This window comes from Nyctibius grandis, chromosome 10, assembly GCF_013368605.1.
Source record: "Nyctibius grandis isolate bNycGra1 chromosome 10, bNycGra1.pri, whole genome shotgun sequence".
NCBI classification, from domain to species: domain Eukaryota; kingdom Metazoa; phylum Chordata; class Aves; order Nyctibiiformes; family Nyctibiidae; genus Nyctibius; species Nyctibius grandis.
In genome coordinates, this window is record NC_090667.1 from 8,417,830 (window position 1) to 8,437,367 (window position 19,538).

Below are 19,538 nucleotides of genomic sequence, written 5' to 3' on the forward strand. Positions count from 1 at the left end.
GCCCTAGAGCAGCTGTCCTGCCAAAGAGGGAGAAGTGCTGTAAGATGATCAGGTACTAGACAAGGGCTTGTCCCGATGTGCTGTTAGTGAAATAATATCAAAGCACTCTCGATGCTTTTTTTAAAGGGTGGGTCACTGCTGCTACTTTTGCTTCGTTCGTACGTGCAAGTGAACTTAATGGTGGAAGACTGTGTATGCAAACTCGTTGCATCTTTTTAACTGTATTTGTACATGTAAAGCACCATAGTCCTCTCCGTGCTGCCTGCAAACTTCTCCAACACTATAGTGATTATACTGAAATAGTTTATTCTTGTAAGAGAAGAGGAACAAGTATAACAGCACAAGGGTTTTAATAACATCCAGTCCATAAAACTGCCCAGTAACTTTGGAGAAGAAACTCATCGCTGCAAAAGTATAGTCACAGGCAGTGATGCAGCAGGAAGCACTATAGACACTTACAGCAGCAGGAGGAAAACAAACTTTGTTTGGAAAATTGGCACCTGATTTGTTTTTCAAGCTGAGAAGCATGCAAGGTGATTTTTAGTTTCGATTAAGGCAAACAGCAGAGAAAAAAGGAAAAAAAAATCTTATAAGAGAGTAGAATACGTCTCTCATGTCTCAAGTACCCTCTGCCCTGCCATGAAGCAGGAGGGCACACACTTGCCATGGGACTGGCCCTGCCCATACCCACTTCACACATTTCAAGAGGAGAAATAAGGGCATAGATACTTGTCGCTTCAGGAATCTGCATTTAGGAGATAAGTTTGAAGGTGGGCTGAAAATGACCTAGAAATGGGAGCTAAAAACCTCCTCTATCACAAGGGAATTTTCCCATGGGGGGCTGCCAGAGCGTGCTGAGGAACGATTCAGAGGAAGCCAGGTTTGGATGGTGTATTCCTATCATTTTCCCTCCTATTGTAGACAAGACACAATAGTTTTCAAAAGAGCTCAGCTGAGGGCTGGGTCCAATGCCTTAGACCTGCAGACACACATCCCATATGACTGATTAAAGGACTTCAGGTCTAGCTGGAAGGGAAGGAGGCACCAGCCCTACATTTTGTTTCACGTTGATATATCCAGGATGTGTTAAACCTCAGTCTTTTCTTCTGGCCTTCGTGGTATTAAACACAGCAGATTTCCACTGAGGGTATAATACTGTGTTTTCCTAAACGAACAGCAAAGGTCCCATTAGCAGATGGATGCTGTGCAGCAGATGCCAAATCCCTCAACCCGCTGAAGCTCACTCAGAGCTGGGATCACTCAGCACTGGGATCACAACAAGCACAGGGCACAAGCGAGCAGCTCTGATGCACCTCCCTTCAAACAGTGCTGGACACCCCCATATAGGAGGAAGTAAATTTGTATTATCCATGGCAAGCAACCACTCTAGATTCCGGTGCACTGCAATATGGCTTATACTCTACTCCACAGTGTATAAAAAGAAAAATGGGAGAAGAGGATCTAGAGAATAATCCCACAAACAGCTGTTTTATACCCCGAAACATACTTGTGTAGGAATTAGTACATTTGCCCACATGCATTCCTGCAGGCCAGATCAGCTTTCAGTGAGAAGATAATTTAGAAACGAACAGGCATTTTCTACTATTTTTAAGACTTTCCTCTTAATGACTCATCTGCATTGCAGATGCAGTGGGAGTAGGGGGCTGCTTACAACACAGTTGCAATGTGTAGGGTAGACAGGATTTACTCATGCTTTTGTGTTCTTTCACTACAAAATGCAGCAGCTCTCAAATGAGAGGTTTTGATCTTGGACTTGGAAAATGGAGTTATGAGCCCACAGAAGCAGAAAAGCATAAAAATGATGATATAAGAATGAAAACTTAAAATGCAAAAAACCTAGAGTATATCTACTCCATCCTGATTTAGGACTAACTTTTGAGGCATATGGAAATTTCATTCGTACCTGTCTTTATCAATAAGGTTGTTTCAATGACAATAGGGGGCCTAAGCCTCAGGTTTGACAGGACACTCAGGGTCCAACAGATCCAGTGTGATAACCCATAAAATACAGGCTATGCTATATGAGATGGTCAACCAGCTTCCCCTGAATCATTCCTTAGCATCCTCTGGCAGCCCAGCATGGATGGACTTCTCCATCCATGGCTTTCAGCTCTTCCCATATTTTTCTGGTAGCTGGATTTATGTAATTATAAATATAAATACACACACATACACACTAGTATTAGCAGCCCAAATTGTCTGAAAAAGTTACTTCCGCTCATCATTCTAGGCACGTGCATCTTAGCTGCACAGTAAGTCTGTGTGTTACATGAATTACGATTTACCTGTCCCCACTCAGTTCAATGTCCGTGGCTTAAAATGGAGCACCAGGGATACCTTGTTCAGGTGAGTTTATTAAAATACAATAACAGCAAAACAACAGGATTCCCAGAAGAAAATGACCCTCTATTCCACAAAACAGGGGAGAAAAAAGAAGTTAGTAACATAAATTACAAATTTTGGCCAAAAAATTTTGAATGTCATTACTCTCTGAGTTCAGCACACATACTCTCCCTGTTAAAAGCCTTTGATATTCTTCAGAGAACTTGGTATTGTCTGGAGAATTCTTTACAGTGCTAACTACGCTCAGGGATCGAGTCACAGCCCACTAGTGTAAGTCACAGGGCCAGATCCCATCCGTTTTCCTCTCTCTGGGTGCTACCATGACTCACCATATCTTCTGGACAATCCCATTTTCATTAATGGAACTGGTTGCAGACCAAGGTATTACTGAAACTGGTGTAAATTTTCAGCGCGTTATATAGCGGTTGTACCACAAATACAGAATACAGTTAAAAATTAACCAAATAAAGCTTAAAACTGTCTCATCAAAGGAAAAATACAAAGCAGAATCATTCTTGACTTCACTCTCCAGGCCTTATAGTATTTTATTGCAGCAAGAATTACATTACAGTCATAAACCAGAAATATTGAACTTGCTCAAACTGCTAAAGTAATACCTACAAAATTATGGCAAATACAATCAAAATGCTTATTTTGGCATTAAAAGGATGTGCTTAAACACACCTCTACTCAGGAAAGCACATTGTCACATGCTTAGAGCTGAATTCCTGTGCAAGTGCTTTCCTGAGCCAGAGCCCAAGCAATGCCCTGATAAAGCAGGTGAAACTCCAGAGGTTTTTGACCTTCCCGGATCTGTATGTGACCTCTCAAAATATAAACAGGTCATCAGACTCTTCAAAATGACCTGTACAGCTTCAAGCTACATGGGTTTTCCATTGAACACATTGAACACTGACTGAAAAGACAGTGTTGAGGAAAACATTTAATTCCCATTCTATAATATTTCTCTGGATTATAATTTTTTTTAAAAAATTACAATTGTCGCAACAACTTTACTTCCCCCTCATCATCAATGTCAGTTACATTGATTAGTTGGATGTTGGAGGGAGTAGATGGGGTGGCTGACAAAACCTCCTCCAAAGATCCAACATCCAGCTGTGGTAGGGGGCTTAAATACCGCTCCTCGTTGCCACTGTCGTGACAGGACACTACTTCAAGGATCTCACAGCTGCGGTGGTCCTCACGTATACTTTCTGCTGGGTATTCCTTGAAAGGATAGTCTCCATGCAAAGCTGAAAACGTCACTTCCTGTCTTGGGTACCTGTCTTCGTAAAAGCCAAGGCATTCACGCACTGAGCTGGAGAAATTCCCACAGCCAAATGGAGGTTGGCTGAACGGGAATGTGCTGCAATGAGAGAGATTGAAAGTTGGCTTTCAGAAATGCAGATTGCCTGGACTTCCATTCAGCTATGAAAAACGGAATGACACTCCTGTTCTATGCTAGTCAGCTTATCCTGTTGAAATATTCAAAATGTGTGTACTTTAAAACCATGCCTAATTTAAACACTGGGGCCATAACAAGTTGTGCACAGATTCCATATCTGTGCATATGCACCTCTTCATGCTAGATACACATATGACATTGCCTTGAAAACAAATACAAACCCCATTGTATTTATCAATGAAATAATACAGATAAACCAGCATCTGATAAGCCTGCAGTATGTTAACCGGCATACTCAGAAGAGTAAAACAAAGCATCAAAAGTCAGTTTGTGCTATTTCTGTATGCCAAAATTTGTGACAGAGCTGGGGTAAAACGCTCTTATTGATTCTTTGAGTGAACTCTTGAATCGTTACGTTGTTATTAAACAGGAGGCCTGAGAGAGAATCCTTGTGCCCAATATGCGGTTGTCAATATTGCTATTTAACGAATGTACCGTGATAAATTTTTAAAAAGCAACCACATAGTAGATTGCAGGAAGTTACTGTGTCAAATGTAACTGTATTCCTCTGGTGTCAGAGGTCTGAATTTTTATTCTGATCCAGAATGACACGCGTGTTGTAATTTACACAGTGTTACAGAAATTCACTACATTGTTAAAAAAAAATAAGTATGTGAATAGAGATCTACAGTGCAGACATTATAAAGACATTGATACAATGTCTGTTGAGGTTTCAAGGGGACTATTCATCTTTCCAATCTAACATTTAAATTTTTAGTGCATAAATCTGCATACATGCCTTTGCACTGTCAATGCTACTCGGAAATTAGGATTCTGCTATGCAAGACATTAATTTATAGGAATGTGAATTTATAAATCATTGTATTAGAAAGATCCTGGCATTAGCAAAGCTGGCAGCCTTCAGAAGCCCATTAATGTGTTAACTCCGAACAGTCTTCTATGGTACAAGAACACTCCTCTCCCTCAGAGGCCTCACAAAACTGTCTAATTTCTGAGATCATGGGCCAAGCAAAGTTTGTCTTTAGCAATTTTGGGAATATATGCCCTGTGTTTCTTTAAAGGACCTCAAACCCAGAAATATCTTGTATTGCAGTTATCAGCTCGTTAAGTTCTTTCGAGTTTGATGGGTCATCGTCAACCCTAATTTGTAACCAGGTAGTCTTATTGCTGTAGGAGCATACTGGTTGTTGCTATTAGTAGGAATGAGCAGTGTATAAACTGGCAGAATTTAAGTCTAATAGTGATAATAATTTGTTATGTTTAATTTTGCACGGTCCTGAAAGAAAATTGATGCCTTACAAAGAATAAGCATATCCATGGGTTTGTGAAATGAGAGCACATCAGTAGGCCATCAGACTTCTTGCATCTGAGCAGCACCTCTGCTGCTGGGAGGGCACTGGTCCTTTCTGTGCATGCTTAGCTTAGGAAATGTCCATGTAAATTCTTTGTAAGTTCTTTGATTAGGTGATCTTTTCTGATTGACTACCCAGAGACTGTGAGAGCAAAACTACGAGTTACTACTTACATAAGAATTCTGAAGACATTACCCACCAGGCTGGATTTCAGAAATACTGGTAGTTATGACAGCTGCAATCGTAGTACCCAGGAGATATCTCACACACTTACTTTAATTCCATCCAATAATTTTCAAAATATATTTACTCTATCTCTACCTAATGCTTTTCTGTAGAAATCAAGTGCACTTAAGTACAAGAAGTGGAGAGAAGATACTTCTATTTACTGTGAGCTTGAGTGCCAATTACTGCAGTAGTACTATGGAGCTTTCAATAACTGGGCATATATTATGAGCAGCCTCAGGCCAGCAGGTCCCACCACACAGGAGCTACAGGAAGGTAAGAGCACCTTTCCTTCTGAGTGCTCCATCTGCTTTCTGTAAGTCAAAAGACTCTCTGCCTTTTAGCATTTGTTCTTACTGGTATTGAAATGAAGGGTTTCATTACCTTGAGGGGAAATAGCGAGGTCCAGGTACAAAGTAAGGGTCATGTAGTGATAACTGGGGAGTTGCTCCAAACAGACGGACTGGCTGACCAATGGGAGGAGGCTCGTAGAGATTTGAGTGAAGAAAAGGGATAGGCTGGGGAAGAGGTATGCCTCTAGGAAAAACAGAAAACCCTGGGTACTCCCTTAAGGGCTCACTATTAGAGACAGAAAATCTGCTATTAGTGGTGATTATGTTACTTGGGTTTCTGCTGAAGCTCTCAATGAAAACTGGTATAGGTGCCTTCAGAGAGCAACTGAGCCCAGTTGATATATCAAGAGCTTCTGTCTGAGCAGGTTCAGCAAAGTGCTGTAGTGAAATTACAGGACGCAGGGGCAGGGCTGGAGCTGGAACAGCCACTGCTGCGGTGTTTGCACTGGTCTGGAAAAGAGTAATTGGACCAGGAGGTTCAGCAAAGTGTTGTGGTGAAATTACAGGGCCCAGGGGCAGGGCTGGAGCTGGAACAGCCACTGCTGTGGTGCTTGCACCAGTAGTCTGGAAAAGAGTAATTGGACCAGGAGGTTCAGCAAAGTGCTGTGGTAAAATTACAGGGCCCACGGGCAGGGCTGGAGCTGGAACAGCCACTGCTGTGGTGCTTGCACCAGTAGTCTGGAAAAGAGTAATTGGACCAGGAGGTTCAGCAAAGTGCTGTGGTGGAATTACAGGGCCCAGGGGCAGGGCTGGAGCTGGAACAGCCACTGCTGCGGTGTTTGCACTAGTCTGGAAAAGAGTAATTGGCCCAGCACGTTGAATGGAAGAAGCCGTCAGACGGATGGCAGAAGGAGGCTCACCTTTAGGAAACAGAACAGTTATTTATCAGACATGAATAGAGGAAGAGATTTCATAAACAGCAGCATAGCAAACCACAGTCAGAGCCAGAACCATTTCCCCAAAAACACCTTCTAGCATTACTTCCCTGCAACTCACAGTCATACACCACTTGGCCTACATGTGTTCTGACAGATGGATTTGGAGCCCATGTATTCAAGCTTCCTTCTACAGAAACACAAGGGTGAAAGAAGAAAGAATTGGCTAGTCAGTGTTGAGGCTGTGAGGCTGGTGAGGACTGTGTCGTGTCCTAATATGGCCACAGAACAGGGATGGAGTGTGTATTTCGTGCCTGAATCTCAGAAGACCTCCCAAGTCTACTAGCTGAGTTGGAGTAAGCCAAACTCTTAACAAATCTGTGTGGTGCCAAAGCAGCAGTGAGGAGCAGAAGCAACGGTTAAAACACCCTACTCTTCAATATGTTTTCTTATTTGTTTCACCAATGAATGTACACACCAGCCAATTTCACTTTGAAACATTTTGCAGAACATACACTTCAATGTACACTTTCAAATCACACATCATGTCAACAGGGCTGCCTTTATACAGAAAGATTTCAAAACAGATTGCATAAGTATTTTCAAACCCCACTACCTAGTCTAAGAGTTTAAATTCTGAGTCAACAGGACTTAAATGCGTCTAGATTTTTACAGTTTGTATTTAAGAATCATTTCAACCACAATAGGATAGTAAACTCTGGAATGAAACATAGTAGCATCTGAGGACAACATAACATCATAAAATATGCTAGGGTAAGAAAACAAAAAATACGTTATTCAGTCAAATTTACAGAAGGATTTGAGAAAGGATCACATCACTAACTTGAACTTCATCAGAACAAAGCTGAGTGCTCTCTTTTACATCTCTGAATATTACCACACAGCATAACCAGGCACTTAATTTTCCTGCCTCATTAGAAAGAGAGCAGCCCTTGTCAGTGTGCTTAAAGAGAAAAATGCCATTGCCTGGATCTAAGCTATTTGTTGTTGACATCCACTACCCGTGCACTGACAGAGCTCTTTCAACACAAAATATGCAGGTCAACTATGATAGTTGCCTGTGGGCTCTCATGCTACAACCTATTTCACTGCCCATATTGACTTCCTATGAAAAGGAGGATCCTTCCAGATTAGATGCAACTTTTTAATGCATTCCTTCTGTAACTATATTTTTGTTTGTATAAAAGCAGAGCTATGTATGCTCAAACAGTGGGCATGTGCCAGTTCAGAACAACTACATATAGAACTATTCCAGTTATGCATAGGTACCTAAGTAACCATTCATGGAAAACATGCAAATAAAAAATTTCTTTTTCACATTTAGTGACTATTTTAATATTGCAGCACACACTTACTAACACCCTACTAACTTCCCTTCTGATAACCTTGTTGACAATTCTGTCTGCTGTCTCTTGTGAGCAGTCTAAGTTGCTGAGCATTTGCTCTAGAGCAATGGTGCCCTCACTACCAAGGAAAACTAACATCAGAGTGGAGGTGCCATGGACTAAGCTAACGAGCTTTTTCAGGCTTAGTAGAGGGGGGCTGAGAACTAATGCTGTTAGATCCGGTGAGGTAAGATATGTGTGGAGACAGAACAAGAAAAAGAAACAGCTGTGGCTCAACAGAAAGCACATGTTGAGTAACAGAGGTCCAAAAAGACCAAGAGGTAGGAGGAGGGAACCAGGAGCTACAAAGGCAATAGCAGGGATTTGTGGGCAATGAAGAAAGCAGAAGAATTTAAGAGGCTGAGGAAACAGTAGGTAGAGACTAGGAGGCAGAGGAGCAGTGCAGAGGAGGACTGTTAGAAACAGTGGTGTCAAGAAAGACTGAGAAATTGTTTTAACTATATCTACACTACTGTATGTATAACTTTTACTGCAATAGGTAAATTCCAAATTTTTAAAATCATTCACTAGTGAAAACTCACAGACTGGATGTCCAATACCGTTCCTAACATTGGGGATGACAACAGAGTAAGCAGGTGACTGGAGGGGACAAATGCCAGCTGGATTTGTAGTGATGATACTCTCAGAAGTGCTGGAAAATACATCAGAGACAGGCAGTGGAAAACGCTTCTTTTTGCCTTGTCGTGGTTGATAAATCCAACCTGTCAGAGATGAAAAAAGATGCAGACATCCAATTTTTGGGATGGTCTTATTCATTATGTAAAGCTATGATATCTGTAATTCTGAAGTATTTAAAAAAATGAGTCTAAAACCTGCTCCTATAGTCAATGGCAAAACTCCTTTTGTTTCAGTGAGCTAGCAAATGGGGCATTTATCAGAGGTGGAAATAAAATAGACATATTTGGGCATTGTTTTTATGTTACTAAATCATAACTGTTTGTGAGACAAAGAAATACAGAACAGTGGGTAGTGATATGGCATAGCTGAGGAAACCATGTTAAGGAGAACATGACACTGCACTACGGGCTTTCAGTGTGGAAGAAAACCATGACTGTTCAAAATGTGGATCTTTCCTGATTGTCTCTTAACCCCTTTAAGTCTCACATATACCTACAAGTTACAAGAGACAATGGAAAATATGACCCACGAGGAATCCTGGATAGATTTTGGAGCAGTATGTTTGTCTTTGACTGACAACATTAACCAAACACTAACAGATATATAAATATATTATGAATTTACACTGAGCAGCTCAGTTTCTCACACAGGCTCACTCTTAACGCTACTTTAAAGAAGCCCTTTAAAGGGTGCAAGGAGAGAGGGAGGGAGAGTGCTGCTCTTATCTTTTGCTTGCTTACGACAGATTAGTCAGATCTTGTCTACCAGGATTAGCCATAATCATGAACTAGCAGGATTATGACAAGAGAGAGAAAGGATCACGACACCTGGTATCTCAACAGCTTTTAAAAAAAGTATTCAAAGTACTTATGCTCTGTTTTACTGAACCGCAGTGTTATGGAGAAATGAATTTGTCAAAGGTACAAATTTTTAACCCTTTTGACAAAAGGCTGCGAAACAACATCTTCCACACCGTTATTTGGGAATCCCAAGTCCACATGTTGAAGAATCCCACAGAACACAATGCTGTTTGTGCTTCCCATGGCATTTCCCTTTCCTGCTTTTAAGGAACAGGTGCATGTGTCACCACAGGCCACCTGGGCAGCTCTTTCTGGAGCATGTAAAATGGCAGTGGGCCATGTTCACAATAAACTCAGTATCTGGCTGTTAGACTACTAAGGCATTCAGAAAAGCTGCTGTAGCTGTGGAGGTCTAAGACCATAAAAAACGTTAGAGGCTATGAAGGATGAAACATCATTTTGGAGGCTTTAAAAAATTAATATGCTCTCAGGCACTAGAAAACTGACAGAAGGACTGTGTGCTTGAAATGTTTGTAATTTTTTTCTAACTCTATTACTTGCTCTAATGAAAGAGATCCTTTTTTCAAAAAATCTAGCACTTCTAAAGCATTCAGGTGAATAAATACATGTTTACCAGGAAATTCCTCTTCGTGCCTTTGTTTTATTTTCAGAGCTTCATCATAATAGGGCTGCTTCTGTTCTTCGGTCAGTTTGCTCCATTCCAATCCAAGCTGAACACTGATGTCTGTATTAGTGGCAGCTGGGTTAGCTTTTGCTAGAGCGGGCCGATGAATCCTAGCCCACACCATAAACGCGTTCATTGGACGCTTTACACGGCCACTTTTGTCCTTGCTAAATGGAGTATCTGCCATACCTATGCAACAAAACGAGGAAAGATGATCATCTTCCAGGCAATATATGCAGTACAGGTTACATTCAATAGTACATCAAGAGGATATTTGGCAACAGTCAAAAGAATCGCTGGAGCTTTGGAAAACATGAAACTCAATGCACATTTGGAGAGCAGTTCCTAGAAAAATAACTACGGCTAAGGGAGTATCCTCCACTAACCTTCGCTGAACCACTGCATAAGGAATCATTTACCTGGCTTTTGTTACATATTATGTAAAAAAAAAAAAGAGAGAGAAACATACAGGATTGCTAACGCACTGCTTTGGATTTCATTTGGCTAGATTGTTTTCTTATTAATTTATAAACTTACGAATTTATAAACTAAACATTGTATAGCATAGACCGTATCACTGTAAATTTGTCATCACCACCAGCACTAAGTATCCAAAGCCCTAACAATGCAGGGATCAGATCTAATGATGGTATGGTAGTTTAGCCCCACACTTGTGCAGTCCCCGGCTTCTCAGATGAGGTTGTTGCTTTTCTGGGTTTCTGGTTGGGTTTTTTTTTCCCTTTCTCACTCTTTTCTCAGATTTGGACACTCATTTTGCTGGAGGAACCTGTGTTACCAATGGACTGTTACATGACACTCAGCCTTGGCTCTTTGTAAACACAGACTGCATTTAAATTGAGCTGGTGACATGATGAACTCCCAGACCCCCCACAACTGACTCCTGAGCAATCAATTTCCTCTCTGAAAAAGGCTTAGAAATTAACTCTTTCACATTATCAATAAAGGGCGAAAGGTCTTCTAGTCTTTAAGACCTCACTGTAAGTCATTAATTTTGAAAGCCTAGATATCTTCCAAAAAGAGTAAGCTTCTAATCCAGATGTTTCAAAATGTTCCTCATTTAACATGTCCAAATTTTCTCAGAGAGGTTTGTGAAAGCTTCATAGCTTTAAAGATCAAGCAGATTCCTGCCCTTAAACTTGCAATCACAACTCAGTGCAATTCTGAACACTGTTATTAGGGGTTTAATGTAGTCAGGGAGCAAGTGGACAAGACTGCACTGATTTTAACAAACCACTAGAGAACTCTGTGCTCCTGTGTGTTTATATCTCATGCTGAAGAAGAGAGTTGTACAAACTCCAGTCTATCCAAAGGGATGGTTCTCTAATACGACCTTTCCACTTGTGTTCTCCAACCTGATAACCTGTTAGCTGTGGGCCACTTACTGAACCCTTACAAGCTCTATTAACATAATACCTGAATTGGAGGGCAGGACTGTGAAGGGGACATTTTTAGTCTCAATCTTTACTGAAGGCTCCAGTAAGGACTGCATTTTAAGCGGCACGGGTTTCACTGGCACTTGGGTCATATGGATCAGCTCTGACGGCAGAGAGCCCTGGATCTGTGTGCGGGTCCCAGGAGGTAAGGGGTGAAACACAGCTGGGGTCTTCTGATCTTCAGGGAGCATCCCAAACCCCTCACCCGGCTGCACCTTGCGGTCATCGGTGCTGGCATGAGCAGGCTCACACAGGGAGCCAGCCAGGGCATCGTCCTTTTCCACCTTCACCCTGCAGGCCTCAAAGGCCACGTCAGGCGGCTCCACTTTGACAGCATCTCCTGCCCAGGGCTCCTTCCCACTCCCCCTTTTCTCCAGCACCTTCACCTCCTTCTGGCTGTCACCGCTGCCCCTTTCATGGTCCCTTTCTCTCTTGGTGGCGCCGCGGGCCTCCTCTTTACACCCCCACGGAGCCAGGGAGCACCAGTACTTGCCCCCTGACTCCCTGCTGTCCCTGAGGCAGCCCGGGGGATCTCCCTCCTCCGGTTCGGGCTCCTCCACCTTGATGTGCAGCACCCTGCGAGGGCCCTTGGCCTCCCCCTGCGGAGGGGGCGGAGGGGGCGGCGGGGGGCGGCGGCGGCGCCGGGGCGGCTCCGGGGGAGCCCCGGGCCGGAGCAGGAGCTCCCTGTCCCTCCACTCCATCCCGCCGCGGCCGTTCGCCGCCTGCGCTCGTTGCCCCAACGCTCGCCGCGCCCTCACGCCGCCGCCGCCGCCCGCCAACGGACGCGCATTGTGCCCTGCGCCCGCCCCGCCCGCGCAGCGCGGCCGCCATGGAAACCGCCGCGCTTCGAGCCCCGGCCGTTCGCCCCTCGCCACGCTCCGCCCACCCGCCGCCGGCGCCCGCTGAAACCATAGAGAGGTCCGCCAAGACGCCCAGAAGGGCTCGCCGCCGTGCCCTCGGAGGGCACCCGCCGCTTCCGCTTCCGCTCTGGCCATGCTGGGGTGCTGGCGGGCCGCATCGGCCATCGCTGCGGGGAGCGGGCGGTGGGCGGGCTGCCTGCGCGGGCGCCGCCGCCTCTACATGGCGAAAAGCAAGTTCGAGTATGTGCGGGACTTCGAGACGGACGACACGTGTCTGCCCAACTGCTGGATAGTGGTCCGGCTGGACGGCCGCAACTTCCACAGGTGAAGGCGAGGCGGGCAGCCAATGGCCGGGGCGCTTATAGTGGTGTGGTCGCTATGGCGACGCCTCAGCGAGCGGGAGGACGGGGGCTGGGGTACGGCGGGGCGCGGGCGGGAGCTTCCTCGGCCTGAGGGCGCTGGGGGAGCGGGCTGAGTGCTGAGCCGAGAGGAGGGATCCTGACGGGGGCCTGCGGTTGGCCTTGGCTGTTCCCTGCCCGACCTGTGTGAATTCTGCAGGAGCAGGGGCTACAAATCCTCCTGTCCCCCCTAACCCCTATGAACCCTTCGCTCGGCCTATCCAGGGCACGGAATTACTACTGGTGTTTTGTCTTCGAGGGCCATAAAAAGGGCCATGTATAAAAAGAAGGGTTTTGTTATTGTTTTTCATACCCTGAGGGAATTACGCGTCAGTATTGACAGGATACTGAAAATCAATATTCACAGAAAGCAAACATGATGAAAATGAATGGGTTACCTCTTTAAGGGATTCTTATTCAACCATTTTTGCTTTGAAGGTTTTCTGAGCAGCACGAATTCAAAAAGCCAAATGATGACCGTGCTCTTCAGCTGATGACCAAGTGTGCCCAGACAGTGATGCAAGAATTGGAGGATATTGCTATTGCTTATGGTCAGAGTGATGAATATAGTTTTGTTTTCAAAAAGAAGAGTAGATGGTTTAAAAGAAGAGCAAGGTAACAGCTGCTTTGATACTGAAGTGAACTTGTTTTTAACATCTCTCTCTAAACGTGTAATTCTTTAGATTTGCCTTTACACGCAGAGGTTCAGAGTGGGGTTGTGTTTGGGTGCATACACTACAGTTAGTTCAGGTTCCTTATGTGAACTCTCTGCATGTGATCTTTCAGGAAAATAAGTTCAGTGATGCAGAGTTTTTTAAAAAAAGTTTAGATAAAACAAACATTAGAAAGAAAAATTGTTAGAACAAACGTTCTAACAAAATGTTACCTTTTCCAAACCCTTTTACTTGAATCTCAGTAATTCCTGTTCTTCAAAAGACTCTGCCATTGCTGATCTGTTGGGCCATTATTTAAGAAATGCTGCTATCCACCAGAATTATCGCTACTGATACCTCAGATAATCACAGATACATAATCATATTGATGTATTTCTTTCTTTTTCCTTTTGCTTTGTGTTTGCAAGTAAGTTCATGACTCATGTGGTCTCCCAGTTTGCCTCAAGTTACGTTTTCTATTGGAAGGATTACTTTAAGGACCGGCAGCTTCTGTACCCACCAGGATTTGATGGACGAATTGTGTTGTATCCCAGCAACCAAAATCTAAAGGACTACCTCAGCTGGAGACAAGCAGATTGTAAGTGTTTCTAGAAGACGGAGATTTGTGCAGTTGAGTTCTTTTCCTCTCTGAGTAGAAATGCCTTTATTGCCAGTGTATTTGTATACGTAGGTATCAGTGAAAAAATAGCAGGTAGGGTGGTAGTTTTAAATAAACAATATTAGAATTGTTTTGGGCTTTGTATGGCTACAGAAATACTGGCTGAAATTCTGAGTCTTCAGGCTACAACTATATTTATTGCATCCTGGGAGTGAGTTCAGCATAGGAAACATTAGAATTATTAATAGAATTAATTTATTATTTTTTCTGTTCCAGGTTTGTTTAGCCAAGGTAATAGTCTGTAATGAAAAGATGTGAATGTTCAAATTCACACCATGTAGCAATCAGAAGTGCTGTATGTTCCATGCTAGAACAGACCATTGGATTTACTTTCTAGGCTTTCATTAGTACCTAGTCCCTGTTGCTAAGATGAAGATAATTTATGTTACACATAAACACTCTTCACCCTCTGCCTTCCCTTTTCAGAATTACAATGAAATCTATCTTCTAGTCATTCTTATGATATGCAGTACTTTAAAAATGGATCAGAAAGATTGTATCATCTCTAGCAACTGACATTATTAATTCCCCTTTATTCTTGGCTGTTTCTTGGGTACGACTTTGGAAATAAAGCTGTTTTTTCTGAGTAGTCACTCAGATTTGTTAAATCCTCTTTTCTCTTTTTTCTGTAGGCCATATTAATAACCTTTATAATACAGTGTTTTGGATGCTTGTACAGCGAAGTGGTTTGACACCTGTGCAAGCACAGGAGAGACTCCAGGTAAGAGTCTCCTGAGGTCATGTTTCTTTCCAGCTACAAGGAAAATCATAAGATTTGCAAAGCTGTGTCTTGCCTACCCAGCTGCCCTGGCTGGCTTGTCTGTTCTTACTGTAATAATTTTGTGGGTGCAGATTCAACAACTTCTTGAATTGTACAGATATTAATGTGAATAGCAAAGAATGTATTTTTGGTCAGATATTAGCAGGATTTTAATTTTTTAATTAGCAAGTTCAGAAATATTAGAAATGTCATATAAATGTCCAGTATCCATATGCATGAAGTACAATGGCAGGATTCAGGTACTACTGATTCCCAGTCCCTTCTGGAGTATTTTGTCTCATTGTGCAGACTTCAGCAGATTATTTCTGTTTTCTCCTGGAGTCTGCTCACTTTCTTCTATTTGTCTTGAAAATGTTATAAAAAACCTCTCTGTTTTAATATCCTCATTTGGCAGTTGGAAATAATTCCTCTGTTGGGAGAGGTAATTAAACCTTGTAATTTAAAGGTGAAAAACCTGTATAAATGTCAGTTTTACTTCCTTTATTCACCCGTCTTCTACCCTAGAGATTCAGTTTGTTTGTTTGTTTTCTGTAAGAGTACTTTTAATTTCCTCTCAGGGAACTTTGGCTGGAGATAAGAATGAAATTTTATTTTCTGAATTCAACATCAACTACAACAACGAACCTTTGATGTATAGAAAAGGAACTGTCTTAATATGGCAGAAGGTAAAAAGCTATATTACCACTTGCTTCATGTTTATGTTTTTAATAGGTACACTGTGGCAGACAAGCTACACAAAGATGACCAGATGTATCCCAAATGTATATCTATGTATAAATATATTTTAAAACTAACCATATTTGCCATGTAATGATGTGTAAGATGACTAATTGTTTTGGAGATGTTTTTGAGATATCTGTAACTATGAGCATAGTATAAAAACTAGTCTCTGAAGTCTGGCTTAGGTACAAATTATGACCGTTGAGATAAAACGTGCATCAACAGATGACAATGTATATGTAGAATTTCACAAGGCTGATGTATTTGCTAGATAAATCTCCCTTGTTTAATGAATCATACAGTTGGATTCTTAGTGTTACCAGCTTTGAAAATTCAGGAAGTATTCTGCTTCCTGAAAAATTACACTTTAATGACTGTTGTCAGTTTGATATGGTAATCACTGGGGCCTGTGCCAGGCCCTTCACAGGATTAGATCCCAAGTGTTCCCACTGCAAAGGATTGGGAGCTTTCGCTCAGTAAGGGAGCTCAGCCCGTGGTATGCTTAGTCCTTTTCTACTTCTGTAGAGGAGCATAGTGAGGAGTGCAGCTCTTAATGGGGAATTCCTTTTAATGATAACTTGGAAATGTTCAGCATTCTAGGATTACATCATTGATCCAGAATTAGTGTAAGAAATTCCTGTCCTGTGTTTTGTATGAGATGAGACCCCAGAAAATCATAAATGTTTATGGCTTTAGTGTCCTTCTGTACTAGGAGGTCTTAACTAGAAATACGTATGTTTCGTGTGATCAGGACCCCATCTGTCTATGTTAAGAGTTCTCCATAACTTGCTCAGCCGTTTGACTTCTATACATAAAAAAAATTATAATCCTTTCTTTTCTTTTTTATTTAAATTTTGGCCAGCAATTTCTATTACTTCATTTGAACTAATTAGAACAGATGGAGGCCCCCACCTGGAAATATATTCCACTTGTTCCTTATGCATATTTTTTCTTGGTACTTGCAGACATTTGCCAGGTTTCCCATTTGCTTTATATAGCTCCAAATTAAATATTGTACTTCATTCAAGAATACTTGCAATCAGTTATGTGAATTGCAGGTAATTTCTTTAAGCCACGTGATGATGACATGCACTTTTGACTGCTCATGTCTTTGAATTGAGAATAGACTCTCTTTCAAAAGATGCAGTGTTCAGATTCTGTGGTATGCTGTAGGGTTGATAGTTGCTTTTGTTGTAGCTTTGTTTCTTGCCCATTTGTGAATCCCCTCTGGAGTCTTGTATGTCTGATAATGTGTCAACTGTATTTTCAGACAAATGAAGTCATGACTAAGAAAATAAAACTGCCAAAGGAAGCAAAAGAAAAGGAAGTTGAAGTGACCCGGACTAGGACTAAAGTTGTTCCACTGCACTGTGACATTATTGGGGACCAGTTCTGGGAGGAATATCCTGAGATTCTGGCTGAGGATGGTTGATGTCTCTGATGAGTATAACTGGTAGTTTACGTTTTGCTCTGCTTGGGTTGTTGGCAAGTGAGGAGTGTGAATGGTGGCTGGCAGAGTTTAACCTGTAACCCTCTTCAACAACTGCATTGGTTTTAGCACCATTGTTGCCTGAAAAAAAGTGGTATGTTGTCTGACGTATAAGGATATGCCCATATGGAAAACGTACAATCATACTGTATTTTGAATGTGAAGAACTCATCATAAATTAAGATGCTCCTTCCTTGTACGTGCATATTTGTAGAAAAAGTGCATGGAAATGTCATGCATTTCTATAGCAGTTAAACCATGAGGTATTTTACTGAACTGCGGAACTATAGAAAAGCTTGCATATTTGAACTGTTAAAAGCAGAGGAGAAAATAATTCTTTTCATTTTTGTTTCAACTGAGATGGACCAGAATACTTCAATTGGCATTTAGTATTAGATTTCAAGGCCAGCGTGTTCAGTCAGATCAGTGACAAACTGTTCAACTGCCTGATGTCTCTGATTCTTACAGAAAGGAAACGGAGTAGCCCAGCAGTTTCCTATGATTGATTTTAAAAGCTTTTGTTAAATGTACAGGAATTTTTATACTTTTTAAAAATAAAAAAAAATAGTAATTTCTTCCCTGCTGTGTTTATTACTTGGCCTTTCTCATTCCTGGGACTTTTGGTAGTAATTGGTGAAAGTTCCAAACAGGGAAGTTAGTAATAAAGATACTGTACAGACTCAAATTCTGTTAGGACGTGGGTAGACATTGTGCTCTCATCTTCCGTGGCCTGGGAAGTCATCTATCTCCTGTGCAGTAGAGTGACAGGTACCAACACAGGGGAACATCCTTGGTGCCTGCAAAGAGGGTGCTAACAAGAACTTGTATTGCTGTTCTGTGATTTTCCTGGGGATGACACAGATGGAGGCAGCCCTGACAGTACATGTTAGAGGGAAGGGGCGGTCATGTGTTGCCTGGTCTATGCACAGTTTTGTTCTGGTTTAACTGTCAGTTAAGACCCCTTGTCAAAACAGTTAAATCATACAACCTCTCAGAGCAGAAATACTTCTGCTAATATAAAGGGTCTTGTCCCAGTGTAACTGGAATTTGAGGGGAAATAACCTATTTCAGTATAGAAATACAACTATAATGATATAATAGGTATTTATAAGGATATTGTTACTGCTTTTAACCATACTGGTTTCAAAAACATGGTGCTAGAACAGCAAGTTCTTGCTAAAGGAGAGATAGTCAGCAGTTAGAACTGGCCATAAAAATGGAAAGAAAGGACCAAATGTGACTGAAGAAGGTCAGTACTGAGTTTCCTATGAAGTCTCATAGCGGCCTACTCTATGCGCTTCTAGTAGCACAGGGCTTCCCCTCTGCTGCTGTGTGCTAATAGCGAGCAGTTCAGTACATGCAGTGAGAGAATGCGTATCATTTTTAGTTTGTAGAATGAGCTGTATAATTCCCAGGAAGAGGATGTGAGGGACTGTGAGATGATGCTTCTGAATGAATCATTGCACCAGTAATTTACCGCTAAGAACTTCCTATCTGTCTGTCTGGTTTTTTTTGTCTTGTAACACAAATGTAATTTACTTTACTTTGATATGCCATATGTTACTGTCTGCTGCCTGACTTTGGACATTACATATAAAGCAACTGTTCCAGAGGTGGTAACATTTGGGTTTTGCAGTTTGAGTAAAGATGAAAAAAAATTTTGGCAATCCTGATTCATGCTTGGAAAGTATTATGTAGGTTTTTTATTATATATATTATGACTACCTGATACCTAAATAGATACCTTGTAGAATGTATGTACATTGTGTGTGTGTATAAAAAATGTGTCTGTATTAGGCCTTATCCTCAGAGCGTTTTCTAATTAACTCATCCTTACAATAATACGTAATAAGTAAACATACCTGTTTACATATGGATGCAGACTTTGGAACCAAGCTGTGGATTGTCTGTACAGCCACGGCCTTTAATTAGTATTAATATAAATGCTAGAGAAAGAAACTCCCTGTGGTATCTTCATGCATAAAGTCATATGTATGACTTTGTAGCTGCAGGGGAAAATAAATCTTCCCAAGGTTCAAGTAGACTGGCATTAGTGGCACACACAGCTCAACCTGTCTCCTACGCCTGTGCTTACAGGTATTTCTATAGCAGCGTAAGTCCCGTACTGTGACCCAGTGAAAAAATAGATGTTCCCTCTGAAGTTGGTCCTCAGCCCCTGGCTGATGCTGTATTGCCGTAACAGGAAGCATTAAACTTACAGGAACCAGTTATGAAAGATTGATGGTGGGTGGTGGAATCCATTACAGTAAAACCACTCTGCAGCATTAACACACGTTGCCTTGGCTTTTTTTCAGAGGAATGTTTCTGCACTGTATAGCCTTTTACGGATTAAAATGCAAATTATACCGCAACCACCTT

General features: G+C 42.0%; 2 protein-coding genes across 4 annotated transcripts; one reads left to right on the forward strand and one right to left on the reverse strand.

Annotated features, from left to right (window-relative positions):
• Nucleotides 1-3,357: 3,357 nt before the first annotated feature.
• Nucleotides 3,358-12,574, reverse strand: SOX30 (SRY-box transcription factor 30). The gene is made up of 6 exons (XM_068409261.1): nt 11,560-12,574; nt 10,075-10,314; nt 8,544-8,723; nt 6,489-6,580; nt 5,752-6,170; nt 3,358-3,730 (listed from the first exon to the last, which is right to left on the reverse strand). Exons 1-6 carry the CDS (start codon nt 12,572-12,574, stop codon nt 3,358-3,360), a joined length of 2,319 nt encoding a protein of 772 aa, XP_068265362.1.
• Nucleotides 12,573-19,531, forward strand: THG1L (tRNA-histidine guanylyltransferase 1 like). Of its 3 annotated transcripts, XM_068409023.1 has the most exons (6): nt 12,573-12,763; nt 13,276-13,452; nt 13,919-14,088; nt 14,802-14,890; nt 15,508-15,615; nt 16,941-19,531. In XM_068409023.1, exons 1-6 carry the CDS (start codon nt 12,573-12,575, stop codon nt 17,100-17,102), a joined length of 897 nt encoding a protein of 298 aa, XP_068265124.1. In that variant the 3' UTR covers nt 17,103-19,531. The 3 variants fall into 3 exon arrangements, with proteins under 3 accessions (XP_068265124.1, XP_068265126.1, XP_068265125.1); XM_068409025.1 differs by lacking the exon at nt 12,573-12,763 and having other exon boundaries at nt 13,293-13,452; nt 14,014-14,088; XM_068409024.1 differs by lacking the exon at nt 12,573-12,763 and having other exon boundaries at nt 13,383-13,452; nt 13,923-14,088.
• The last annotated feature ends 7 nt before the right edge of the window (nt 19,532-19,538 follow it).